The sequence below is a fragment of the Gallus gallus genome, chromosome 1, assembly GCF_016699485.2.
Source record: "Gallus gallus isolate bGalGal1 chromosome 1, bGalGal1.mat.broiler.GRCg7b, whole genome shotgun sequence".
NCBI classification, from domain to species: domain Eukaryota; kingdom Metazoa; phylum Chordata; class Aves; order Galliformes; family Phasianidae; genus Gallus; species Gallus gallus.
This window is the reverse complement of record NC_052532.1, coordinates 167,573,464-167,591,199: the sequence shown is the minus strand read 5'-3', so window position 1 is coordinate 167,591,199 and position 17,736 is coordinate 167,573,464. Positions and strand designations below refer to the sequence as shown.

Genomic DNA, 17,736 nt, shown 5'->3' with positions numbered 1-17,736 from the left:
TACAACCTCCCTTCAGGTAGTTAGAGAGAGCAATAAGATCTCCCCTGAGCCTCCTCTTCTCTAGACTGAAAAATCCCAGCTCCTTCAGCTGCTCCTCATAAGGCCTGTGCTCCAGACCCCTCACCAGGGGCACTGTGAATACATTTTTTTTTAATCTGGAATACAGTTTGGGAGAGTTCAGTAATTCAGGTTAAGTATAACTGATCCAGAGTCTCCCAAAACCCCTTCTGAAAAGCAACAAGCATTTGAGAAGTACATTTGAGAATGAAATGCGTACTCTGATTTCCTTCCAGCTTGTGCTGTCCATTCATCACTTTTGGGGAAGTGCTATCAACCACCACGTTCATCAAATACTTGTGCTGTATTTGCATTTCCCTTCAAAACCTCTCCTTAGAACTGTCCGATTGGTACCCAGCTACCACGCTGCACACAACTTGAGCACAGGGAACCAGCCATTACAGTGCACTATTAATTAAAAAAAAATAATGATCACCTATGAAATTGAACAGTGTGGAGCTGTAGTAGTGCAGTACGGCAAGTGTTTCACGGAATGTATTCCCCTTCTAGAGCTTGAAGTTCAGGAAAACAGAACAAATGCATAAACGTAACTTCCAAAACAGAAAATACTAACTGAAGGTCACACAACTTCTGCTTTTCTGACCGGACACACGTTTGTACCTTGCATTTAAACTGTTCTGAACATCAGCTGTCTACACTCTTCCTATAATCAAATCAAAGGCTCTTTCCTGGGAAAAAGCCCTACAATCTGCCAGCTTTGCCAATACTTGCACCCATATGTACGTGTCATCTAATTCTGTGCTCATTACCCACCCTTAAACCCACATATCTCACTCATCTCCCACCTAACTGCTGGTAGTCCCATCACAAGACGGTCACCCTGTCCTCCCTTTGAGAATCAAGATAGAAACCAAACACGATGCTGCATATCATACCCATTAGCCCACATCCTTGAGCCAGATAAAGAGGGTGAAACAGAAGAGATACGTATCTGCATTTGATACCAGGGAGGCATATAACTCCTTTAGGTCACTGACAGCTCATAGAAAACAAATGATTGGAGTTATAGGAGTGTGCAGCTTAACTTCATTTTCTAGATCTTCAAAGCGTGAATCAACTGCACTTATCATTTAATTTTATTTCCTTCCCAAAGTCAATTTATTGTTGTAGCACTTAAGCCTACACAACAGATTTGCTGTTTTCTCAGTATTATCAATCCCATCTTTGGAGAGTCTCTCTCATGTAAAGCATAATAGTAAATAAAAAAGCAAATAAAAATAGTTTAATATAACACAATTCTATAGTTTGTGTGGTTTATCTTCAATGTTCTCACTTGTCTTTTAGGCACCAATACAAGCTGCGGCATGCTGAGGGTGGGAGAGAATAAAAAGGGAGTGAAAAGTTAAGATTCTGCAACTGAAATACCAGAAATTCTGTTTGGACATAAACCAATTTCTTTGGAGGCTGTGACTGCTAGATCTGCTAAATCTCATGCTGATTTCCACCAGATGAGATTTTTATTTTATTTTATTTTTTTCCAACAAGATGGAAAGTTAGAAAGTAGGCATACGCAGCCTGCCAATTTTGCTACAGGAAAGGGAAAAAAATAAAGCACACGGTACAGTCAGTTTTCAGCTTCTCAGCGCCTCCAAGGACAAAACCTGCTTTCATGTTTGTATCTCTGTTGCTCCTGCAGGAGTTCAACATGAAAAAAAGCAAGGATCAGGAGGGGCTGTGTGCATGTGCACATGACAGAGTACAGAATGCTGAAAAATTGAAAGTTCAGGCAGCGTGTCATTAAAGCTATCGGTTCTGTTTTGACCTCCTGCTGTGGCCTTATCTGATCAGCTAATAGGAGACTGTGTACAAAATGCTAAAAAGCACTTGGATCAGGCAACCTGCAATTAAAACAATTACGAAGCAAATATACTCCACAGACTATATTCATATATATTTAAATTTGCCAGAATGGAATGAGTCTTTTTCTAGTAATATCACATTTGCTTCATACTCCATTTCACACTGATGATAGAAATCACAACAGCAATCACAGAACACAGTCTGAAATGAAGTAGTTCACTGTACATGAGCAAAGCTATGGCACTGATTTGCCGGCAGCTAAAACATAAAGTCTCAGGATTGAATAAAAACAATAAGGAAATACTGGAGCAGTTTAGATCTAAGAGGAGGTTAATAAAACAAGGTACTGGAAGTGTGGTGTGCGACGCACAGAAAACAGATCAGGAATTGTGGGAAAACATCAAAATACCACTTTGCTTTTTTGATTTTGAACATTCTGAAACTAAGCGTGCATTGTTGATCCTCCTCCTGAAATTCCCTGCTTTGCACTTCTCTCTGAACAACAAACTCAAAATATTAAGAGAGTGATTTAATTAAAACCCACGTGCTTAAAACACGCAAATATGTATTTAATATAAAGCACAGTTGAATTCCAAATTGGATTTATTAAGAGAGAGCATCATCAAGTTAATTATGCAAATCATATATGAACCACATGGCAACTCTGAGATGTATCGGATGCAATTTTGTAGTCACTAAGTGAGACTGTAAAAGAGAGAGACCGTTTTGTGATCTTCATGTCACTTCTACTATGTTTTCTAGAAAGTATCCCAGTTTAGGTCTCCCTAAACTCTTTCCTGCTTAGGGCATTTTAATATCACCGGTGCTCCTTGCCCACCATAGCATAGTATTAACTGTTCAGTGGAATTCAAGATGGACAATCCAGACAGATGCATGTACGCAAGAAGCTTGTCTGACCAAACATATGTAAACCTTTAAGCCTTCAGGAAATGTTGCTTCAAGAACATCTACTTACAGACACATATTCATATGTTTAGATGTGAACAGGCACAATGTGTGCTCTAGTAAGAGTTTTGCACATGATAAAATGCACAAGCCAGTTATCACCCCAACAGGCAATACCAGGGGAAGGCCTAAGTCTCATGACAGCCTCCATTCGTCCCTTATAGTAAAATCCACTCCCAAAGAAAGATCTATTCCAATCTTGTATAAATCTTATATAAGACCATGAAAATACTGACACTGTTCATCTCTCAGAAAACAAAAGCATCAAAGTAAGCTATCACATATTCTTTTGTAGTAGAGCTGTCCTACCTTTTCAGTTTCATGTAATTTTCACTAGCTGCGGGTCTGCATTCAGCACGTTGCACCACTATTCCTTCCAGGGAAAGTTTATCTAGTACAAGACAACAAAGCAAAATTAGACATTAAAAAAAATTCACCAAGACACTCAATGCTTGCATTCTGTTTCACTAATTCAGCATTTAATAAATACAGTGTAATAATAAGTTATCAAATGTCAAATTAAGTTCTCAAGTCTCTGCTATTTTGGCACTGAGGAAGAAGAAGGAGAATCATTCTTGTACAGCCGGTATTCCCAACACATCTTCATTCTGCAATCAGATGTTCTACTTATTAAGAATGAATCACAAAGATGAGATTTTAAACAAAAGTGTGGGCCTACTTTCTTCAGACAGTTGCACTCAACTTACCTAGGAATGGTTTTCTAGAAATTCTCATTAAATACAGTCAGCATAAAACAAAAACCAAAAGCCTATCTACAAAGAGAACCTATCCACCAAAATATCCAACGTCAGCGAAAGACAAAATGAGATTTAATTTTGTTTTTACCTTCAGAAAAAGAAGTAATTAATTTCCATCTTCTTACAATAAAACATTGCTCATCAGTGGAACGTTATTTTATTGTATTATGTATGGGCTAATGCTTGGGGAAAAAGGAAATAAATTACTGCTAGTAACCTAGAAAACCACCCACCAAGTTATAGTTAATACTCTTCTCTCCACGTTCACCTCTGTAGCAGTCGCTTTGTAATCTGATGTGAACACCTTTTTGCCTAAAGCAATGGTACATACAGAGCAAAGCTACAGAACCAGCCTCCTGTGCAAAGAAGGAAAAGCCTAAAAACTAAAAGCAACCATAAGCAGAAAGGGAGACGTAATACTGGCCAAGCACTTAATTTTCCACTACTGTGTCCTAGTGCATGGAGGGTGACAGTGCCAACTTAACAATTTCTTTTGGGCATAGCCAGTGCAATACGTATAAAACCCACACCTCCCTGGAATAGCCTTGCTTAAAAGAAAGGATGAGTTTCTTAACTTCAATGCCTTGATTCACTCTCACTATTTAAAAACTCCTTCTGAAAGTCTTGTCTTGCTGTTGGTGCAGGGTGCTACACTGTCACTGTCAGTTCCAGCTGACAACACCTCTGAAGAGAACAGAAACACTCAGAAAACCAACATCTAGTAACACAAGGCAATTTCTGAGATGCCTGAGATTTCTACCAATGCCTTATCAACTATTAAACCTGGAAATCCCTAAATAATGCAGACAGCAATTGCTTCAACAGCACATATTTAGAAAATGATTTAATTTAAAAATTCCTGTATTGATTTAAAAATTCATTAAATCATTTAAAAGGAGAATACACCACTTTTGCAAGTAATTTTGAACGAAATTTGGTGGATGAGAAGCTGGACATGAGCCAGCAGTGTGCGCTTGCAGCCAGGAAGGCTGAGGTGAGGTGATTGTGCCCCTCTACTCAGCTCTTGTGAGGCCCCATCTGGAGTACTGCATCCAGGCCTGGGGCCCCCAGTACAGGAAGGACGTGGAGCTCTTGGATTGGGTCCAGAGGAAGGCCACTAAGATGATCAGAGGGCTGGAGCACCTCTCCTGTGAGGAAAGGGTGAGGGAACTGGGCTTGGTTAGCTTGGAGAAGAGAAGGCTCTGGGGAGACCTCATTGTGGCCTTCCAGTACTTGAAGGGAGTGTATAAACAGGAGGGGGAATGGCTGTTTACGAGGGTGGATAGTGATAGGACAAGGGGGAATGGTCTTAAACTAAGACAGGGGAGGTTTAGTTTGGATATTAGGAAGAGGTTTTTCCACACAGAGAGTGCTGATGCACTGGAACAGGTTGCCCAAGGAGGCTGTGGATGCCCCATCCCTGGAGGCATTCAAGACCAGGCTGGATGTGGCTCTGGGCAGCCTGGTCTGGTGGTTGGTGACCCTGCACATAGCAGGGGGCTGAAACTCGATGATCATTGTGGCCCTTTTCGACCTTGGCCATTTTATGATTCTATGAAAATAAAGTATCATTTTTATGAAAACATTTCTGTTTTTACTGATTCTTAAGGTTTTGATGAGAAGAAAAAACTTGGCCAATTTGCCTGACTGCATGAGCATCACAGACAATTAAATGTTATCCTCTTTCTTCTGTACAGAATCTAATAACTTATGTGTGACTAAAGTGCTACTAATATTGGTGCTTAATTTCCAATATGAATTTGTCTCCAGCTTCTGGCACTTGGTTCTTATTATGTCTTTCTATATTATGATAAAGAGCCTTTTAGTACCTGGTATTTTCTCTCTGTGAAAGCACTTTTACACAGCAATCAAGTCAATTCTCAATCATCTTTTCAATAAATGAAGCTAGCTAAAGTTCAAGCATTATCTCACCGCAAGGCACACCTCAATAAAGTCATGTGGCTCCTACCTGCACTAACTCAACCCTTCAATGATATTTTAACAATACGGAGACCAGAAAAGGGATGTAATACTTCTGTTCCAGTATTATCAACACCATAGAAGGAAATAAAATAACAGCTACAGATGAGCTGGAAATTTATCTTGCCTCATTTCAGCCATCTGAAGGTTATTCTGCACACTGCAAATTCAACAAACAGAGGGAGACTTTCAGAAGACAATCGGCCCCATCTCTTTTAGGATTCAGTGAACTGCTCTGTGTTGGTGGTTCCCCCCAAGATCAATTGCTCAGGGGCTTGATGGAGTTGATTGCTTATTATAGCACCACTGCATCTATTTTGAGTCTTCCCAAGCCTCATGTTCTATCTCTGTATTCTGCATTCCCCGTTCTTAAGGAACGTATATATGCAATTGCTTCTGTCTTGGTTAAAATGCATTTTCTTTAAAAAGCTTGTGTGAATTAAGTGATCCAGGTCACACTATGACAGGCCTGTCACAGTTATTCACTGCCTGACCAGCACTGGTGTCAATCATGACACATCCTATAAGCAGTGACTCTCACTTGCTGCTGTCCCTCTTGCTAATCCTGGAGACAGCCCTTCAAACTACAGCCCAACTGACTTCTTACTGATAATTACTTTCTGATAACTGTCAGCTAGTTTTCAATCTTATTTCATGCTTGCTAGTTTCTTTTTTTTTAGACAAAAATCAGAATGTCACGAGATTCTAAATTATGTGCAATATGAGATATTAAGCAGGCTGCAAACACGTTATTACTTTATCAAGCAGATTCGCAATTCCCACAGATAACTGAAATTAGGTTTGTTTGACTAGAAAACCTTTACATAAAGCCATACTTGCTAGTAGCCATCACATTTCTGTTCACTTCTACCCACTGAACTCCGTGACTATTTTTCCATTAGTTTGTATGGCGCAAGGTTAATCAGCCTGTATTCATCTGAACCACCCAGCCCAGCTGTCTGAACACCGACACTGCACTATCGATCTCTGCACAAAACCTCTACTGAATTTTGAAACTAATCTTCTGTTTTAAGAATCAGTTTCAGGGAATCAAAAAAGTTCTCCATACCAACTAGTTAGGAAATAAAGAAAGTTGTTGGAACCTACCAGTTAAGCATGATTATCCTTAGTAGTATCTCTTGATTTAATTCTTCAGTAATATCCCCTTTTAATTACCAGTGACCTGGACTTGGTTTTTAATGATCCCACTACAAGGATGGGATCCCCAGTACCAGGCTGACAGCATTGTCTGAGAACAACTTACAGCTAATCCAGCCTGGTGTCAAAATTCCTTCACTACCCAGAAGCTGAGGTTTGCGTCCCATTTTCCCTGGACTCTCCTGGGATTTTAAGTCATCTGCAGAAACTATCAGAATAAATCTGCAGAGATGTGTGCAAACTTCCAAATGCAAGAGTGCAGCAGGGAAACAGTTCTTACTCTCTTCACAGCCTAATTAGCCTTAAATCACTGAACAATGCTTGCTGTCTTCAGAAACCTGAATCTCTTCTCACCTGTTGCAGGGCCAGAGCTGCAATGAAAAGACATCCAAAGTGTCACGTCTGCCTTGACACTTCCATAGTACAGTCACATCAACCTAGAACCCAAAGGAGGAACAAGGCATGAAAGTAGAAATTCCCCATTAAAAAAACCTACTCAAAATAAACCAGGTAGTACAACACGAATGAGCCAGTGCCGGGAAGACGAGCTAAGATCAGTGATTAGATGGGAAAAAAGATGTTTCCCCAACTGTCTGACACCATCAGTGACCATAAACAGGGACGAGGTACAAGCACACGGTCAGAGCAGCACCAGATAGCCCGCCCTACATGATCCCTAGGTGCAGCATCAGCCACCAGGTGCACTCACGCCTCTACCTGAGCATCCTTGTGCTAACCCATAAAGGAGTTTCAGCTGCTCATTCCTTCAAAGAAGTGACAGGGAGATGTCGGTTCCAGCTTCAAGTGCTGCTGACCATCACCATCAAAATGCAGTTAAAATGCTCAAGGCAATCACAGAATCACAGAATGGCCTGGGTTGAAAAGGAACACAATGATCATTGAGTTTCAACCCCCTGCTATGTGCAGGGTTGCCAACCACCAGACCAGGCTGCCCAGAGCCACCTCCAGCCTGGCAATGTTAGTAAACAGCAATCTTAGTAAACAGCAATCTTAGTAAACAGGCACTGGGGAAATTTACTGGAACTGTGCAGAAGATGTTTTGATAGATTTTTTTTTTGCGAGAAAGAAGAGCCATAGAGAAAGAGATTTTAATGTGTTCTTTCCTAGTCTGAATGCACCCAGCTCTAAGTTCCAGCACTTAGACCTTTTTAGACCCGTGACTGCTAAGTTGAAAAGCTGCATATAAAAGTTTTCTGCCCACCCAGGCACTATGTACATTCCACCTCCATTAAGTTTAACAGGCCATGTTTTCTCAAATCTTCTAGTCGGCTTATTTTTCAGTTTCTTAACTGGTCTGAGAAAGTTCAGCTCATTAGTATCTCTTTCTTGATGATGCATGGGGCAGGATCCAGAGCTTGCTGAGCACTGCCCACAGTGATGACCTCATTTCAGTTGGTCATGATGCGTTCAGTACACACAGTACAATAGCACAGCCCTTCTCCTTCCACAAACACACGGACCACAAGCCCTCACTACACTGTATTTCTTCTCAGAAAGAGCTGTAAGGCACTGAAACAGGATGCTAAGAAGCATGTAGATGTGGCACTTAAGAGATACGGATTTGGGGCACGGTGGTGATGGGCTGACGGTTGGACTACACGATCTTAGAGGTATTTTCCAACCTTAATGATTCTATGATTCTTAAGCATATAAACTTTATATTTAGCCATATTAAAACATAGTCTTAACCAAATACCCAAATGATTCTGCATCAGCAAATGTGTCTCCTTGTCTACTACACTTTCAGTCTGTATCATCTCCAGACATCAGTAGTTACTATCTCCTTGATCACTGCTTGAGAACCAAGAACCAAATCACATCAACGTATAGGTGATAATTCTCTGCTTAGTATTTACCAGTTGGAAACCTGGCAGACAATTTTGGTATTTTATATAGTTTTATAATCTATATAATTTTTGCATTCTGACAAACAGTATCTACTTAAAGGTTAAAAGGAAAAAAGCATCACCTCCTTTGCTGAAAAAATTACAACCAAAAAACAGGAAGAAACATTTGACACAGTCTGTTTTCCCCACACTCACACAGATAAGCATCATACCTTTCTCCCTTAATTTTGAGCTGATTGATTTCCAAGTCAGATGTTTATTGTTTCTCACTCCAGTCACTTTTTGTTTGGGTCATACAATTTACCTTTTGAATACTGACATAGCATTTGTTTCTTCAGTCTTGCAGTGCTCAAAAGTAATTGAAAAATATCAACAGTGACTGTTGGTGAAATTTCATAGACAAAACTCTTGAATGTTCAGACTTTCTTATTTGAAGTTCTTCTGTTTTAATTAGTGTGCAGAGCTTGCCTTCAATAGCCATTAATCAACATCCTGCAGATATTTATTGGGATGAGAACGGCTATGCTACTATTGCTGTGAGACAGTAACTATTGAATGGCTTAATTGTCCCAACAATCTGGCCAGCTTTCTGTGTTATAACATTAAATACCTAACACATTACCTCAATAACCCAAACAGATTTTATTAGCGTGGCTTCCTAACACGCTTCAAAAATTCTCCACCTCTTGTAGTTGTAGATTTCCCCTGTTATCGTTTTGTACTGAAATAAAATTAGCTGCTCTCTGTAACCCAAGTCAATTTCACCTTTAACATACTCTCAGTGAAGCTGATGCTGTTCAGATGCATAAGATGTAGCCTTGGTAAAGCACTGGTTTTTCAGTGGTGTGCTCCAACACCAAATCCTCTGCTCTAAGGCATGCTCAAGATCCACCAGGTGCTGTTTCCTGATCAGCAGTCAGGAAGAAGATGGAGGCTGAAAAGGAGGAAGGTTTTTTTCCACAAGGAAGCACATCAGTCAGAATAAGGGACAGTTCCCTAGTTCCATTATCCTCAGCTCTGTTTCCCTTTGTAGCTGACAGATACCAGACTGCATTTTTACCATCTCTAGTACAGTGTCTCAGAAGAAACTGGATAGCTGTAGGGCAACAGTGCCACCCAAATGGTCAGACCCAGCAACCAGGTGACACAATAGCAGCTTGGAAAGCGATGGTTATTTCAGGACTGCTAGCCACCAACATCAGCAAGCACAGTTCAGCTGTACAGAGCAGAAACAGAGGCACTTCACCTGTGGCATGGGATAGCATTCAGCACCGAGTTGTTCAGTCCAAGTGAGAAGCAGAAAGGACTGAGACACACTGAATGCAGTTCCCTCCACTCCCAGTACACCACACAGACTCTGAGAGCAGAAAACTGGGCAAAGTCTCTACATTTGCGTGCAAGTTGCCTACCTTTACCAAAATGGACTTCAGGACAATCTTCTAGAGGAAGGAAAAAGGGAATCTAGTTATTCTGGCATACACTAAGCCATGTGAAGCCACTGAAATATCTTCTACTTCACTGAGCTAACAGGCACTGCAATAGTACATGCATCATCAAGTGTATGCAAAGCATGAGGGCTCTCTGGAAAAGACATCTCATAGTAGATCACAGGAAGTGGAAAGTTGTCACAAAGATGTGCCAGCTTTGAATTCTGTATTACAGACAACTGTCAGCTGCAGTGAAGTAAAGCTGCATGGGTCTGTCATGAGTAAAATTCTACATCAACTCTAAATGTTTCAAGCCTCAAAGGTTTGAATGCATATATTCATGATCTTCACAGTCTATTTGCCATATCAAATAGATTTTGAATATTTTATCATATGAACCACTAAAATGATTTAGCATGATCTTTCAGAGAATATGTACTTGTTCATGAAAGTGGAAAATTTCAACTGTAAGTATCAAGATATTCAGAAGATTACGAGCATGGAAAATCGAAAGAGCAGATACTGTTCTGTAAGTGCTGCCTCTTAAAATGTAGAGAGTTCAGCTTGCTGTGAAAAAACTCCTATCCTTTACAAACCTCAGCTTCTTGGAAATCCCTGCTTACTTCTGCCAGGACATCGCTTGTTCAGTTTCAAAGTGTTTCAACAACACCATGCAAAACAAAAGCACCACAGAAATCATTGTTAGGAGCTACTAACACTATATTTAACACTAAAGCTATATACGATATAAGCACATTAGCTGAATTTTCCATCACAGGATAATAAATTAAATCTGAACAGAAGTCTCTTGCAATGACAAAAAAAATTAAATCAAACTATTCCAGCTTTTCATTTTCTTGATTATTCACTCAATAACTGTGAATGGAGTTGGTTTGGGGAAAAAAAGTTTAAATGTTTAAAGATCAGAAAGTGGTTGAAATCTCCGACTGAAGCAATGCTAAACACTTCAGTGGTCTCAAAGAGTTAACATTAAAACCATGACTAATTCCTGATAAAACAAATCTAATGAATAATATCTGTTTAACATATCACACACAGCAGCAGAAAAAAACTAGAGTATCAGTGGTAGGGATGCCCTGGCAAGGCTGAATAGCAAATTGAAAAAGTGCATTTATTTCTACTAGGTTTAATTACCAAATAATAAAATATTATAGTGATGATTCCACAGTATCGATAAACAGCCTTAGAGACGGTGGGAACAGTATGAGTAACATCTTTAGAAACAGAGCAGACATTCACAGAAGGATCATCTGACTTTCTGTTGTTTATTGGGCAAAGCAGAAGGCGTCCACCTGTAGAAGTGAAAAACTCAACTGGACAAAGACGGGCTCGGCTCCCCCTGGCCAGCCCAACATAGTGCTCACAGCTCACAGTGCTCACGCTGCCCTGGATGCACACAGTGCCTCCTGCCCTCCCCGCTCCCCCTGGCCCCAGGAAATGCACACACAGATGTGTGCGGAGCCTTCCCCTCCCTGCTTAAAGGGGAAACCTTTTCTAAAAGGAGCCCGAAAGCCAACCTCAGTGCAGCTCCACAGAGAGAAGACAGCCATTTGATTGTAGCACGCTCTGCCGCTGCTGCCACTGCTCCCCCCATACACAAGTGTTGCTAAGCTGTAACGTTATGTGATGTTCAGCACGCTGTCTGTGAGCACACTAACCCTTTGTTCCACGGGGCAGCCGTTGTTGCTATCGAAAAAGAAGGAATTTATGCTCCTTAGTGACTTAAGAAACACCATGCATGTCAACAGCAAACCGCTCTCCTCTCCAAAACAGTTTTTATCTGTGGCACTGATAAAGCAAAACCTCATTAGGCTGCAGTGCTTGTATTGGTGCGGATGCTTTCCGTCAGCTGAAAATGGAAGCTTTCATCACAAACTTAAACCCACCAGACCGACGAGTCTTCAGCATCACTTCCAAAGTAACAGTGTGAAAACATCTCAGTGCCACACACGTGTCCTATATATGATGCATAACCATAACTGATACGTCTCTGCGTCCCGCTAGGGATGCCTTCACCTTCAGTGCTGCCCTGCTGTGCCATCGGCTACCACAGATAACACAAGGAAAATGTGAAAAAGGCTCTGTGCAAACTGAGATCGTCGCACCATAAATGAAGCGGAGCGTTTAACTCCAGAAGCATTACACACGATTTGGCCAGCTGATACTACAAACACACTGCAAGGCATTAAAAACAAGGTGCCCTTTAGAACAGCATTACTCATTTCTGCGCGGAACCCACAAAACTCTGTGAACTTCCTAGTTGTAAGGACAGAAAGAGAAGTGGTTTTTATCCCCTCCTTCCCTCACACAGTTAAATGCAAATTCCCTCTACAGTCATATTCCTGCCATCTCCCTGCATACACAGCTGATACGCCACCTACTGCAAAACCCAGCTGACAGCCCGAGCAATGCGAGCAGCGTTTCCATTCCAACATCGTGCCAGAGCTGAAGAAAGGTGCTCTTAAATAAAAATCTCTCTCTTTTCAAGCTGACAGGAACAAAGCAAGACCGCTGTGCTCGCTTCGATAATGGAGAGAAAATCAAACAGGAGAGCGAAGGAATCTGAAGAAAACCACAGCAACTTCGAGGGCTCTGAGCAAGACAAGGACTATAAAACGTCTCTGATCACTCTGAACGTTGGCGGCTATCTGTACATCACACAAAAACAAACACTAACCAAGTACCCAGATTCTTTCCTCGAAGGTGTCATCAACGGAAAGATAATGTGCCCGTTTGATGCGGACGGGCATTACTTCATAGACAGAGATGGACTCCTGTTCAGACACATTCTGAACTTCCTACGAAATGGAGAACTTCTTCTACCGGAAGGGTTTCGAGAAAATCAACTTTTGGCACACGAAGCAGATTTCTTTCAGCTGAAGGTCTTATCGGATGCAGTGAAATCGAGGTGGGAGAAGGAGCAGCTCGCATCTCGGGAGACCACTTTCCTGGAAATAACTGACAGCCACGACCGCTCGCAGGGGCTCCGGATCTTTTGTAACGCTCCTGATTTCATAGCAAAAATAAAATCCCGAATCGTCCTGGTGTCCAAAAGCAGGCTGGATGGATTTCCAGAGGAGTTTTCAGTCTCTTCGAATATAATTCAATTCAAATACTTCATCAAGTCGGAAAACGGCACACGACTCGTGCTGAAGGAGGACAACACCTTCGTCTGCACCCTGGAAACTCTTAAGTTTGAGGCAATTATGATGGCTTTAAAATGCGGATTCAGACTGCTGACCAGCCTGGATTGCTCCAAAGGGTCTATTGTTCACAGCGATGCACTTCATTTTATCAAGTAATTACAAAGGCAGAGGAAACAAGCATGCAGCCGGCAGACCTCCTTTAACGGCAGCGTCCTGGCATCACAGATCTCGTATCTAACCAGCCTCGTACCACACAGCTCGGCTGCTAATCAGTTAACGTGAGCTAATGGTATGTAAATCTCGTAACGACATCCATCTCCGGCTTGTTCGAGCTGAATGAAATCTTTATTAAATTCAGGCATCAGATTTATCTGCTAACCACTGTAAACAGAGACCGAACGCTTTCTGGTGTTTGTACCATGTTTTTTTTTTTCTCATGCTGTCTTTCAGCCGGGAAGTCTTGCTGAATTTCTGTGTACTTGTATGACTAACATGCATACACCTAACTGCTCTGCCCAGCAGCATGGGGAGTATTCCCATACAACAGGCAGGCTCACAGTATGTTCTGCTCCCCGTGAATCCAGAATGGATTTTAACTGGAATAAATGATTTTAAATGTTCGTTAGTGTCGATGCTGATTTGTTGTGATGCTGAATTTGCAAGAAACGTGAAATGGAAAGAGGGTTTAAAATGAATCTGCTTGATTCTGAAGTTAAACAGCTCTGATTTCAACTCTCTTAAAAAGGAATTTACAGCTGTGCTACTACGTTAATAGCAACTGCTAAGAACATGTCAGCCAACCAAGAATGCTGGGGGGTCAGTTCTGTTATGGGAAATGAGTTGACTCTGCAGAGAATGTTACATTTTTCTGGCTCTATATGTTTATCAGATGGCTAATAAAAATGTTTGGCATAAAATGTCAGGTAACAGGTTTCCAACAATTTCATGTAACAGGTTTCCAACCTCCTACCATGCTGAAGTCACTGTTTTCCTCTGATCATCGGTGATCATAAAGACAGGCAATTAGCAGAGCCCTTGCCCTGCACAGCAGCTTACCAAAAGCAGGTAGCAGTGTTAGTTTTGAATAGATAACCTGCTAGCATTTAGAAAGCATCAATATAAGTGATAAATAAATACCTTCTTTCTCCTCATCTGCATAGTTTATTAAATCTTCCCACTGGTACTTGAAACAAAGTTTACAAACCAGTCACTCCACAAAAGCCAACTGAAAAATCATCACACAACGCAAATGGAAGCTGCACAAACTCTGAGTTTAACCTCATCAGTGAACTCTGCCATCACACACAGCTCAAATGAACCCAAAACTCAAGTGGAATGCTATTAAAGAAAGTAAACCCAGCCAAGCGGTTTCTTAGCTTTCCCAGAATATCTGTTTTGTACAGAAAAAAAGAAAGCAAACATTAAGAATGCACACAGAAAATGCAGTAGAATCCATGTTAAAGTGACAACTGAGGAAAACAGACAATATCTGATAGGATGAGAACATCCTTCTTTTGGATTTTAGAGGAAATAAATCCATCTTCAGTAATAGTGACCAGGAATACAATGGCATACAACAACTCCTTCCTTATCCTCCCATGTCCAACTCTGTTCACCATAACATACAACGGCTGCTGGTATCAGGGTCCCCACAGGAGATGAACTCACAGAGGGAGACCAGACAGAAGTGACTGAACGATAACCCACTCTGATTTTATCAAGTGGGAAAATCCACTATCTCCAGAATAGCTCTTCAGAACAAACCCTCGGGCTAAAAACTACAGACCTTTCTGTCCTCCCTGTGTTACAAACGTAACGATCAAAAAAGATACGGCTTTAAGTGGAACTTTCCCAAACTGTTCAAAATTTGCATCACTGCATATTTCAGGCATGCAAGTTTGTGTATCCCAGAACTGACCCACGTTTGGCCAAATGCATTAACCATCCACAGAAGATGGTACAGTAAGATGTAATTTCTTACATACGCACCTCTCTTACACTCTCAGGCCATTTCAGGTAGAACGCTATCACTGTGTACGTGTCTGACTCCCTCCTTCACCACCACCATTGTTAGAAATCCTCACTAATCACTAATCTCATACTTTAAACAATCTCCAGGACTTCTCTGGAAAGTAAATGCGATCGCTCACCTGAAAGACATTCAAATTCCTGCTCATCTGCCAGGATAAGTACCATAAATACCCTCACACAGAACAACTGTATGAAAAGTCATTTGTAGACGCGCTGCTTTACATGAGCAAAAAAAGAAAAGTGATGAGACAATCTAACCGAGCTCCTTCAGTAATCTACAGGTTTTAAAGGCTGCTCTCAGTGCTGTCAAATCCACAGCCTGTATAAGCACAAAGTCTGGAGGAGGCTGTTGCTCCTCAGATGTCACATCACCCATTTTCACTTAAATGCTTTTGGTTATAACCTTCAGTCAGAATTAATCTTTGGTTGGGATTTAAAATGCCGTCCCAGTTGAGAAGAATAAAGGAAAGAAATTCATTTTGATTCCAAACAATTCATAAAAACCTGCTGTGGTTGCCTGCCTTTCGTTTGGGCTCTTTGGAAGTGTTTGCACCGCCGTATCAGAAAGTAGCGCCAGTCGCTCATCTCAGTAGAACTCCACTCATGGAAAAGTAGCAGAGTCCGATGGATCTGCATTTACTACACAAAGCACTTCTGCAGTGTAAGCTATTCACAAGTTGGTAATCATAGGTAATGTTCAAAGCACTTGAAATACCTTCTAAGAATATTCTGCAGCTATTCTTAAGAGCCTTACTGGAAAGCTTCTATTTGGTTCAGAGTACCTACATCCTTCTGATGTATGAAAACAAACAAAAAAATCTCTTAAACTATTTTCTTAAGTTATTTCTGAAGTGAAAAATGACATATCTATGCGCACCTCTGATCAAAGGTACCCACTCAGCTGTTGGAATCACAGAGCAGAAACAGAAGGAAGATGGGGATAACAAAATTGTTGTCTTCCAGGTTCACATTGAACAAATCCACAAATACACTGAATTATACAGTTACCATTGCATTGTATGTTTCCTTTTTACTCCATAAATAAATTTAATAAAATGCAAATACATTTTGCATACATTCACTCAGGTGGGTGCTTGTGTTCCAATGGCTGTGTCAGAAAAGACAGGGAGTTTTTCTGCCTTGCCTTTATAATTGGAAATTGTATACTTAAGGATACTACAATAAAAATAAACCAGAAAATCAAGGCTTAGGTCAGAAATACTAACAGCTATTTTAAGAGTATTACTTTGAATATAATTTACACGTGAGTATTTCTGTTCCTCTTTCACTAAGAGTTACCTACCAGTATTTAACCGTACCAGTATAGTGAAAGAAATATGTGGATTACCCTCAATTGTAATTCAAAAGGTAGGAGTAAAAAGTAACCCCTTCCCCTAGGGGGCACTTTGCCAGCTCTCCACTTGTCTCTGCCTGCTTTTTGGGCAAGAGAAAGGGCCATCCAGCAGACAATTCAGTAGTGAAGGAGGGAGCTGAAGGCAGGACTGACCAACGCGCATTGCGTTGCAGAAAGAATATTCTGGCCTCTGTAAACTCCCTGAATGACTGCTCATTAAGCGTATATATATTGATCGAAACACCCATTGTACTGCTTCCTCCCACACTTGCACGTGCCTATTTCCCGCCAGCGAAGGAGAAAGCAAAGGCAGTTTATCACACTTGGCAGTATGCTGTTATAGTTATCACCGATTCGGTTTATTTCTACACAGGACAAAACCTAAGAGTGGCTGCACTACATCAGACTAAGGTCTGTCTTGCCCAGTATCCCCTGGTGACTGTGAACTCTATTTCCATCCATCCTTCCTATCTTTTGGCAGGATCCCCACTACTGATCCTCTGACCTGCACATCCTTCCCTACCATGTTTCCCCCCCAATATCACACAGCTAATTTTAATGTTCCTCTTATGTCACCTATCCCCTTCATTAGGGGGTCTACGTGGCTTTGTTAGGGGTGGGCATCAGCCTGACTATAAGAGGAGAAATCAGTAAAGACAATAGCCAAAAGCAGATGCCCAGGAAAGAATACTGGAAGCAGACAAACATATACGATGCTCCCCTGAAATACTCCCTCAGACTCCAATCACTTACTATCAGTGATCTCTAGAGCCAAAGGTGGCTTCTAGAGGTGGCCTCGATGCCAGGAAATAGGAATGTGCATCAAGGTCAAATTACAGTCCTCATCTCAGTCATTACTGCCTACCCACTGATCAGTGTTCAGTATCCTACTTGCACTACTGACATTTTCACATACTTACGTCAGATTTTTACCTGTATCTTGGCACTCTTACTTACTATGACTGTATAAGTGACAATTGGCTACTTTTCTAAGGTAGTTAATACTTATTTAGACCCTAATGGGAAAAACATTACATCATTTGCATCAATCAGTGACACTGTTATTTCCACTTCCTTCTTACAAGCATTGCAAGGCTTCCATTCAATGAGATGGGAAGGTCTGAAGAAACATAACCTCTCTAGCTCTCT

At 41.1% G+C, this 17,736-nt stretch overlaps 2 protein-coding genes across 2 annotated transcripts in view; one reads left to right on the top strand and one right to left on the bottom strand.

Moving 5' to 3' along the window:
• GTF2F2 (general transcription factor IIF subunit 2) overlaps positions 1-17,736 on the bottom strand; it is a 90,102-nt gene that overhangs the window by 47,293 nt on the left and 25,073 nt on the right. The window contains exon 6 of the mRNA XM_417039.8: positions 3,154-3,235. Coding sequence (XP_417039.3) covers positions 3,154-3,235 — 82 coding nt within the window. The remainder of the gene's footprint in view (positions 1-3,153; positions 3,236-17,736) is intronic.
• On the top strand, positions 12,482-13,822 carry KCTD4 (potassium channel tetramerization domain containing 4). The gene has a single exon (NM_001199326.2). It carries the CDS (start codon positions 12,585-12,587, stop codon positions 13,356-13,358), a length of 774 nt encoding a protein of 257 aa, NP_001186255.1. The 5' UTR covers positions 12,482-12,584; the 3' UTR covers positions 13,359-13,822.

Coding starts and splice junctions, on each gene's coding strand:
- KCTD4 (NM_001199326.2), top strand. CDS start 12,585: ATGGAGAGAAAATCAAACAGGAGAGCGAAGGAATCTGAAGAAAACCAC.